The sequence below is a fragment of the Leptonychotes weddellii genome, chromosome 3 (assembly GCF_054177405.1).
Source record: "Leptonychotes weddellii isolate Sample4059 chromosome 3, ASM5417740v2, whole genome shotgun sequence".
NCBI lineage: Eukaryota > Metazoa > Chordata > Mammalia > Carnivora > Phocidae > Leptonychotes > Leptonychotes weddellii.
Window position 1 is genome coordinate 29,396,565 of NC_138371.1, and position 11,121 is coordinate 29,407,685.

At 36.4% G+C, this 11,121-nt stretch overlaps 1 protein-coding gene and 1 pseudogene across 4 annotated transcripts in view; one reads left to right on the forward strand and one right to left on the reverse strand.

The window, feature by feature from the left end:
- Positions 1 to 1,638: 1,638 nt before the first annotated feature.
- CYP20A1 (cytochrome P450 family 20 subfamily A member 1) overlaps positions 1,639 to 11,121 on the reverse strand; it is a 74,496-nt gene continuing 65,013 nt past the window's right edge. For all 4 annotated transcript variants that reach the window (XM_081813876.1, XM_081813875.1, XM_081813878.1 and 1 more), the window contains 2 exons: positions 6,760 to 6,849; positions 1,639 to 6,622 (listed from right to left, as the gene is read on the reverse strand). In XM_081813876.1, the coding sequence (XP_081670002.1) occupies positions 6,472 to 6,622; positions 6,760 to 6,849 (241 nt within the window). In that variant the 3' untranslated portion in view covers positions 1,639 to 6,471. The remainder of the gene's footprint in view (positions 6,623 to 6,759; positions 6,850 to 11,121) is intronic.
- LOC145720487 (large ribosomal subunit protein eL21 pseudogene) lies at positions 9,978 to 10,574 on the forward strand (annotated as a pseudogene).

Below are 11,121 nucleotides of genomic sequence, written 5' to 3' on the forward strand. Positions count from 1 at the left end.
AATATGTGAAAAATCCAAAGTAAAAGACCAATAATCTTACTAGTTCCAGAAGCCCTAGGCTTCTCCCTCTAAAATTTAAAATTGTGAGCAGGCTATGCCATATAATCTCTACAAGGCCCTTTTAAGCTCTAAAGATCAATTCTGTATTAGCTGATGACCTTGCAACACAAGCAACAAATCATGAAAGTTGAACATACCTAGTGCTGCCGGATAATTACACAACAATTCATACAAATGACTACAGTAAATATTGTTTCTTAATCTACTCAAACCAATTCTTAGTATTGTTTCATCTCACTCTGAAAGTTCTACAGTATTGCTATTTGGCATTAGTGTTGACAGTTTTCCTTGATAAGACCCCTAGATTCTTCTCTTCATGCACTAAAAATAGCAAAAATAATGGTTTGCCCTCTAACTGTTCTTGTGCTTCTTCCCTCACTACAGCCTGTAACTGAAGCCTTTCATGTTGTCATGTAATCATCTATAAGTTCTTCCCTATGTCCCTTTCAGCCTCTAACCTAAAGGATTCTTGAGCTACTTCCAAACCCAGGGCCTAGAGAGTTGAGTGCTAGAAGGTTAAACTTTGGAATGTTAAGACTTAGGTTTCTCTCTCCTGGTATAGAGCTCAGAAGAGAGAGAACACAGTTATGTCATGTCTGTTTTGTTCATTGCCTCATTCCCAGTGCCTCACATAAGACCTGGCATGCTCAGTAAAAAACTGTTGCTGGACTAAGTAAGTCCCATTTCTTTGGATAGGAATATAAGTCAGGACAGGAGCATAAGGGAGAATCAGTAGAGCTACAGGGTGCTGTGCTCTCACAGGGAAATAAGGTAGAGATAAAGGAGTGAGAGAATATGGAATTCAGGTGGCTTGGTTCTAAGACTATAGTTGTTCCTAGTCCAGAGAAACTCTGGACCATGCATAGTTTAAGGAACTAGCCAAGACAGATGTTCCTTGAGACTCCTATTTGTCTCTAGGTCATGTTGGATAAAATGGGTTCTGTTCTATAGAAGACTCCTTCCATGAAAACAGTGGGTTTACAGGATAAAAGGTGTAACTGAAAAGAGGGGAACCTACATCAAATACATTAGGAACAATCAGGGTTATTATATCAAGTTAAAATAGGTTTCCTTACAGTTGAACTTCTCAGCACTCCCAATATATTAGTATGTATTTTAAATATCTGGGAAAGAATATAGTATCAAGAATCTGAGAGTGAATATGATCAAGTAAACTTTTCCTCAGAGTATCTCACAGGACAGTGTTTCATGAAACACACTTTGGGAAATAATGCTCTCGCTAACCTAATTAAACAAAACTGTGTTCCTTAAACATTTCCTGGTTTAATGATATCTGGTGATAGATACAGAAGGGAGAAAGGACTACTTGCTTACCAATATTTTGGTTGATATTTTGTACAACTACAGCCTATTCTAAATCTATGTTCACACCTGATACAGGCATCACTGAAAGATGTACACATAACATCTTAAATACTTCTAGTAATCGGATACTTAGCATATCAACAAAGTATTATTAGCATTAGAGGTAGTTTGGCTACCTGGAAAACTTTTTGAACTATTAAATAATCACCTTTATTCTACATGCACAGAAAACCTCAATGAAGATCTCACTCATTTATTTAAAAATATTTATTGATTGTCTTTTTGGAGACAGGCACTTTACAACTTTAGAACATAGTTACAATGGTCAAGTACACAGTTTTATTTCCTACTCTTCTGTGTTAAAAATTGTAACAAGAATTTGCAAGTCTTTTAGATATAAATAAATTTGTGGGGTTTTTTTAAATTACCAAACACAAAAATTAAAAAATAAAATTACCAAACAGGATATTATTTGCTCATGCCATCTTACCACCTGCTATATAACAAGATCCATTCCCAGTCTCTAGATTCAACAAGGGAGTGGAACTGGAAGAGGAATGTCATTTCCTGTCCTTTGGTTTATCGCCTGGATGTTTTACAAAACGGCTCCCAACTCCAATTTTACAATTATCCATTCACTCGGTGTCATAAAAATAAATGTAGTGTTTGATTTACAGATTTTCAAATCTATTCCCATCCCACCCCCAAAATCATTTCCCCAAAGCCCTTATAAAAGTAACAAAGGAAAATGTTGAAAACTCACTAAGCAAACCATATAGTTATGATTGCAATGTGTAAAAATATACATATGTAGAAATAGGAAAAAATTTAATCAGTTATACAGCTACGGTTGAGTTGGTAGCATTAGTTTCCTTTAAGATTTCTTTTAATACTGCTCTTACAATACCCTTTTTAGTCATTTTCTTTAGTTATTATGAACACTGTATCATTTGAAACTATTGCTTGATTCCCTCTTAAATAACAAAATACACCAATAAACCCCACTGAAGATACTAAGATAATTTGAAATTTAGATCTTTTACTTTCTATTTCTCAGCAAATATATGCCTGTATTCATTTATAGTATTTCTTCCAGCAGGAATGAAGAACTATTTTAGCTTGTCACTGAACCTACTGTCAAGCTCTAAAAGACTAAATGAGATAGGTATATAAAGTATTTGGTTTATAACAAACACTCCTTCCACTCCCCTTTCCACTTTGAACTTAACTCTTGCTGCAACTTCCAGTCTCATTCCTTTGTGACAGTGGAGGTCACTCCAGGTGCCTCAAAGCATCATTGTACGAAGCCTTTCTGGCTGTGCTGATTTCCTCTGACTTCTGTAGTAACAGTAACTGCTTTGTTGTCCTACCTGCCCCACTCTGCCCTCCCCTTCTACCTTAATAATTGGTCTTAGTAACTTAGAAAGCAGGCAAAGGACTGACTAAGAAGAGAAATAAGGTCACTCAATCAATTTCTTGATATTATATAAACCTGCCCTTGAAAACAGTGTCCATTTCTCTTACAATCTATCCTCTCAGGGCTACTAAACCTACTCCCTGATGTTTACTGGTCACGTCCCCACTTTTATATAGACTCAGTAGAATTGTGTTTAGGCAGTTTTCAATCTGTCAACATAACCACATGTCAAAAAGCACACTTTATGGGTTAACTGCACTTTTCATGGATCTGGAGGAAAAAAAATGAAGATGGCTTCAAGGGAAGAATCTTAATCTATTCGCCCCAGAGTTAAAAAAAAAAAATAGAAATTCTTAAGATTTCCTCTTAAAAGTTGAAATGCCACCTCAATCTGAATTAAATTATATTTTTCTTAGGATAGAAGAATAATTTCATTTTTTAAACGCTCATTGCAACACCATAGGCTAGTCTATGGCTTTAGCAACTCAGATGTACAAACATATAAATTACTGTTTTGATAAATGGAGGAAGAAGTAAAGCCATTTTTAAAGTTGAAAAGAATAGGGATGCCTGGGTGGCTCAGTCGGTTAAATGTCTGCTTCCAGCTCAGGTCATGATTCCCATCAAGTCCCACGTCAGGGCCCTTGCTCAGCAGGGAGCCTGCTTCTCCCTCTACCTGCCGCTCCCCTGCTTGTGCTCGCTCTCTCTCTCTCTGACAGATAAATAAATAAGTAGAATCTTAAAGTTGAAAAGAATAACAATACCCACAAAGGGAAAGAGGAGAGAAAAAGAATGATGAAAATCTGTGCTTATGTTCTGAGTGAGAATATTAATGTTTCAATTGTAGAAAACACTACTAGTTGATCAGATATTACATGAAGAGAATATTATATATAGTATGTCTGTAAAAATTACAAGTGGATATAAAAGAGAGTAGAAGCATCTACCCCAGAAGTTTACGACTAACTCCAAGTAGTGGGACTACAGGTGACCAAATTTCCTATTTCTGTGTTTCTGTATTTCCAAGATTTTTCTACAGCAAGCCTATATAATTTTCATGACAAAAAATAGAACATTTTGTTTTTAAAATATAAACTATTTTAAGATAAAGAAGACAAACAAATTTTTACATAGGGTCTATAAATAAGATAGAATCTACTTATATAAGAAAATGGAACTGCACATTTATGGGCCAGATAAAACAGCACATGAGTTTTTCATTTTTCCCAAACACATGCACAGAATCAATTCTGCCTTGAATTTTATTAGCACAAAGTGTGAAAGAGCCCTTTCTTTCCATAAAAAAATGTGTTTGTTTTTTTTTAAGAGATGGCAAGGGGGCGGAGGAGGAAAGGGAGAGAGAGAATCTTAAGCAAGCTCCACACCTGGCGCAGAGCCTGACCCAGGGCTCAATCTCATAACCCTGAGATCACAAGCTGAGCTGAAATCAAGAGCCAAACACTTAACCGCCTGAGCCACCCAGGTGCCCTGTGCTGGTGTTTTTAACAGTAAACTTTTCAACAGTTGAAAAGAATGCAGATCAAAATCAGGTAAGAAATAGTTTTAAAAAACCCAAAAAGCTACAGAATTTAAGAGTCCTGCTTACAGTCAAGCTACAAGCCATTAGTGACACTGAGGCTACTTCAATTCCAGTCATTTGATAAATACTAAGGGCGAAGTAAGAACAACAGTGAATGGACTGACAGTATTTTTATTTTTAAAAAATCCTCTAGAAGATAATTTATGTGTAATGTTTTAAGTTGGTCACGTAACCATGGATAAAACGTGCTTATTTAGCTGATTCTCTTATTTTCCTCAATTCAAATCATTATTAGTAATTATACATTGTCTCATATATTGGCAATATGCCAATTCTCTCACTCTCTGGCTCAGCTGCCCTGTTTTTGCCTTGATCATTGCTGATCAGGTCTCACTTGCTTTAAAATTCCACTTATCTCATCTGATTTTACTGACACTTGGTTTACATATCAAGTGCCTACTCCTAACTTTCCACTGCCAGTTTCCAAACCAGTTAAGGTACTTGGATAACAAAGGAAGATGCTCTATATCCACAAAACCATACAAAATGATGGGAGGGAATTTAACAGTGTGCCTTTTTGGAAACAACGTGATGCTGGGAACTAAGAATACATTTCACTTACAGTTTTAGAATTTAAATTATTCCATAAATTAAATATTTTTGTCAGAAATAAAAGCTGCATCTAATTACTTAAATTCTGTCTTAATCACTCCTAACTAGTTCTAAAATGTTAGCTATCTGACCATAAACATAGCATAAAATAACTCAATAACTAGGGTACAAAGTGTGGAAGAGCCCTTGAAACTAAAATTACAAGAGGAATTCAGCAGTGTCAAAAATAAACCCACTTGCAAACAGTTATCATTTTTCGTCCTTTCCTCTCTATCTGCACTTGGCATTTCCTCAAGTTGTTGTCTTAAAAAAAATTTTTTTTCAAGAACAATGTAACCAAAAAAAGTGAACTAAACTACAGTGCTATCAATAAAAAAGTATTAAATATAAAACTTATCAGTACTCAGTGTAAATTTTCAAAGACAGTTAAAAATATTTTTTAAATAGCCCCAATATTTCTTTGCTTATTAGTGAGGCTGACCCTTTTTTCTAAAAGTTGAATAGCTATTTCCCCTTCTAAAAGTTGTTTATTCATGTCTTTTGGCCATTTATCTATTATGTTTTCTTACCAATTTATTCAAACTATTTATATATCATATGGATATCATCCTTGTCATATATTTTGCAATTTTCTTTTTTAATTTGGTTTTGGTTTGTGGTTAGTGCTTTCTTGTTTCTTAATCATTAAGTTCATTATGTGACATAATATGACATAATAGTAACAAATTAGGAATTCAGTTTGTCCCACAAATGAGAATTGGTGAAGTAATATAGTGCTACTAAAATTTGCAGCAAAACAGAAGGAAAGACAAGCCTCAGTTTTAGTTTGTTACTTAGAAGGAGCACTTCAAAACACATTCAGTCATTTCCAAATGACTCAGAACCATTTAAAATGATGAGCCTTGTATAAGTCATGAAATGAACACTATTATCTGGGAGGCATCAAAGTAAGCAAATACAAGGTGGGTTATTCAACCTAATAACAATGATTAAACATAAGCTAATTTATATTTAGAAAATAAAAATACTAGTCCAAGAAATAAAATTACCCAAGAAATAAAATTATGGGAAGTCCTTGTTTTCCCCCTTTGAAGTGATTTAAAGTATGAAAAGAAGTTAGGATTATGTTTCCCTTTTATGAATATTCAGAAAACATGATTCCCCAAAGTGTGGAAAATAATGTCTCTCTTCAAGAATATTAGAGATCAAACTAAGAAAAATAAAATGAAGATAATGGCATAGAAAGTGATAAAACAAAAACCAAAATACAACAAAAAAAGAACGTGATAAAACAAAAATTAAAACAGAGAGCTTCCTGTTAAAATTATCATTATATTGATGCAATAAGTATGAATGTATTTAATGCATTAAGAAAGTCTGACATGCAAAAACCCAAATTTACATAATGAAGTACTAGTAGGTATTTATATTCCATAGTATTACTTGATTTATAAAAGGATTCAATACAGACTTTTTAAACCATCAATATCCTCAAGAAAGTTAAATGTATAAAATTTTAATATCTCTTTGAGACAGTGATCCAAGCTTCTTCCTTGGGTGATGTTACCAGTTCATACTTGGTTTCAATAAGTTGTCCCTCCACAGAAAGTAGGTGCAGCCTCCTCACCAATACACTCAGAAGTACTGTGGTCACCATATATGCAAACCTAGTCAGGAAGAACGTTGACTGGTTACTAAAGATTAACAATTATGCTTTAATTATATAGACTGCTCATTCTCATCAGCAGTCATCATCAAAATTCTAAGTATAAAGTCTGGCATCTTTCCTTTCTCTATCACTCACCTCAACTCTGGGCATTCCTGTGCGCCTGAGAATCCAAGCAAGGAGAAAGTTTTCATCATCGATTCATCATCAAACCGGTCTGGATCAAATCTAAAAAGAAGGTTTGGAGCAAATCACAACAGAGCTCCATTGGCATTTTGTATATTTGTACTATAAAAACACAGGTATATAATAAAGTCTGAAAAGTACTGAAAATAAAAACTGCTGTCACAATTATATTTTAATTTCACCTATTAGGGGCAGCTCAGTTGGTAAAAGCGTCTGACTCTTGATTTCGGCTCAGGTCATGATCTCAGGGTCATGGGACTGAGCCCTGTGTCAGGCTCTGCGCTCAGCAGGGAGTCTGCTTGAGATTTTCTCCCTCCCTTTCCCTCTGCCCTGAGGGATAGGGCACAGTCCTGGCACAGGCACACACATTCTCTCTCTAAAATAAATAAATAAAAATCTTTAATAAGTTTTACCTATTATGTTCTCAAACTATTAAACATATATTTAGGTTCTTTCACTAAATGTATTATTTCTAAACAATAGATACAGAATACATTTCTCTGGAACCAGCAAGGAATGAAACTGTGACATGGGTGTGCATCATTTTATGAGATATAAGGATAAATCATACAAAATCACATAATGAATATTTAAATTTAAGAGTGTTCAAAATATCTGTTACATGAGACCATCTCATCAATATGCAAAGCATTTTATACTGCCTCTTCAATTAAAATGTATTTCCTAAAACTGGATATACCAGACTTAAAATTATATTCATCAATTATATTATATCCAGACTTACTAGTAAGTGAGGGAAATGAAGAGGCTAAGAGGGTTTTTCTTATTGTACAGAATTTCACTCTGTAAAAAGTCACTGGTGAAATGGGATATATAGAAACAACCAAAAACGCACCCACTATGGAACATAAAAATTCCTCTCAAAAAAAATGTTAGGGACGCTTGGGTGGCCCAGTCAGTTAAGCATCTCCCTCTGGCTCAGGTCATGATCCCAGGGTCCTGGGATCAAGTCCCGAATCGGGACTCAGTGGGGAGCCTGCTTCTCCCTCTGCCTGCCGTTCTCTCCCATTCTCTCTCTGACAAATAAGTAAATAAAATCTTAAAAAAAAAAACAAACCAATTTTAAAAGACCTAAACCGTGCTATGAGAAAAAAAAAGAATTCTACTTAATTTTCTTTTGAAAAAGTGTAAATTACCTTTTACTACTGGAATATACTAGACTCACATTATAGTCCACAAAAAATTGTATCAAATAATTTTCCTTTTAAGTTTTTATTTATTTATTTAAGTAATCTCTGGGGCACCTGGCTGGCTCATCTGGCGGAGCATGCAGCTCTTGATCTCAAGGTCATGAGTTCAAGCCCCACGTTGCAAGTAGAGCTTACTTAAAATAAAGTAAATAAAATAGGATTTTTAAAAATTAAATAATCTTGGGGCTCCTGGGTGGCTCAGCTGGTTGAGCATCCAACTCTTGGTTTCAGCTCAGGTCATGATCTCATGGTTCCTGGGATCGGGCCCTGTGTCAGGCTCCATGCTCAGCAGGGAGTCTGCTTGGGAGTCTTTCTCTCCCTCTGCTCCTCTCCCAAAAAAAAAAAACAAAACTTTTTTTTTTTTTAAAGATTTTATTTACTTATTTATTTGAGAGAGAGCAAAAGCGATCACAGAGGAAGAGGGTTCAGCAGACTCGCCGCTGAGCAGAGAGCCTGATGTGCGGCTCGATCCCAGGACCCTGAGATCATGACCCGAGCCGAAGGCAGATGCCCAACTGACTGAGCCACCCAGGCGCCCCTAAGTAAATGAATCTTAAAAAAAAAATTAAGTAATCACTACACCCAAAGTGGGGCTTAAGCCACGTTCTTCTGACTGAGCCAACCAGGCGCCCCAATCAGCTTTTCCTTTTATCAACTATCTTGAAAATTGAGACCCTAAATTTTACCCAAATATATCTATGTATTTTTAGATTGAAGAAGAATCAAACTTGGGGTGCCTGGGTGGTGCAGTTGGTTAAGCATCTGCCTTCAGCTTAGGTCATAATCTCAGGGTCCTGGGATCAGGCCCTACACGAGTGGGGGGAGGGACAAAGGAAAAGCAGTCTCCCCACCGAGCAGGAAGCCCGATGCTGGACTTAATCCCAGGACCCCGGGATCATGATCTCAGCCAAAGGCAGACATTTAACTGACTGAGCCACCTAGGCATCCCTAAACAAGATCTTTAAAAACAACAACAAAAATCCCACAAAAAACCTCACAATTTTAAGGATTAAGAATAAAATGAAAGCCAAACTAAAAGCAGTTTCATCCTAAATACTGAGGGATTTTGTTTTTTCAGCTTTACTAAGTATATCTGACAAATAAAATTGTAATATATTTAAAGTATACAATAGGATGATTTGATATACATACACATTGTGAAAGGACCCACTCTCGTTAATTAGCACATCTACCACATTATAGAGTTATTATTTTGTGTCTGTGTGATGAGAACACTTAATTTCTACTTTCTTAGCAAATCTCAGTTATGCAATACAGTATTAGCACACATCGTCACCATGTTATACATGAGATCCACTGACCTTACTCATCTTATAACTGAAAATTTGTACGCTTTTACTAGCAGCTCCCTATTCCCCCTACCCCTACCCCCAGCCCTGGCAAGGACCATTCTACTCTCTGTTTCTATGTGTTTGATTTTTTTTTTCTTCTCCCAGATTACAAATATAAGTGCTACAATGCAGTTCTCTGTCTGGCTCTTTTCACTTAGCATAATGCTCTCCCATGTTGTGCAAATAGCAGGACTTCCTTCTTTTTTATGGTTCAATAATATTCCACTATATAGACAAATAGGTAGATAGATAGATGATATAGATATATGTATATGTATATAGATACACACACAGACACACACACACAAACACACACATATATAGTGGAATATTCACTTCTTTATCCGTTTAACACCTGTTGGGACATCTATTATCAAAAGGACAAGAGATGGGCGCCTGGGTGGCTCAGTTGTTAAGCGTCTGCCTTCGGCTCAGGTCATGATCCCAGGGTCCTGGGATCAAGTCCCACATCAGGTTCCCTGCTCTGCGGGAAGCCTGCTTCTCCCTCTCCCACTCCCCCTGCTTGTGTTCCTGCTCTCACTATGTCTCTCTCTGTCAAAAAAATAAATAAAATCTTTAAAAAAAAAAAAAAAAAAGGACAAGAGATGACAGCCTTTTGGCCGGAACTGCCATCTTCCAGTAATTCGCCAAAATGACCAACACAAAGGGAAAGAGGAGAGGTACCCGCTATATGTTCTCTAGGCCTTTTAGAAAACATGGAGTTGTTCCTTTGGCCACATACATGCGAATCTATAAGAAAGATGATATTGTGGACATCAAGGGAATGGGCACTGTTCAAAAAGGAATGCCCCACAAATGTTACCATGGCAAAACTGGAAGAGTCGACAATGTTACTCAGCATGCTGTTGGTATTGTTGTAAACAAACAAGTTAAGGACAAGATTCTTGCCAAGAGAATTAATGTACGCATTGAGCATACTAAACACTCAAGGGCGGAGATAGCTTCCTGAAGCATGTGAAGGAAAATGATCAGAAAAAGAAGGAAGCCAAAGAGAAAGGTACCTGGGTTCAACTGAAGCACAAGCCTGCCCCACCCAGAGAAGCACACTTGGTGAGAACCAACGGAAAGGAACCCGAACTGCTGGAACCCATTCCCTATGAATTCATGGCATGATAAATGTAAAGAAAATAAAAGACCTCAAGACTGTAAAAATGTTTCTCTTAATTGAGTAGAAGTGTGGTGTCCTTTCCCCCCCCAAAAATATTTAAAGCAAACTTTGTGTCCTAAAAAAAAAAAAAAAGACAAGAGATGACAAATGCTGGCAAGGATGTGGATAAAGCAATCTACATTAATGCAATCTCTATCAAAATACCATCAACTTTTTTCAAAGAAATGGAACAAATAATCCTAAAATTTGTGGAACCAGAAAAGACCCTGAATAGACAGAGGAATGTTGAAAAAGAAAAGCAAAGCTGGTGGCATCACAATTCCAGACCTCAAGCTCTATTACAAAGCTGTAATCATCAAGACAGTATGGTACTGGCACAAAAACAGACACATAGATCAATGGAACAGAATAGAGAGCCCAGAAATGGACCCTCAACTCTATGGTCAACTCATCTTCGACAAAGCAGGAAAGAATGTCCAGTGGAAAAAAGACAGTCTCTTCAACAGATGGTCTTGGGAAAATTGGACAGCCACATGCAGAAGAATGAAACTGGACCATTTCCTTACACCACACACAAAAATAGACTCAAAATGGCTAAAAGACCTAAATGTGAGACAGGAGT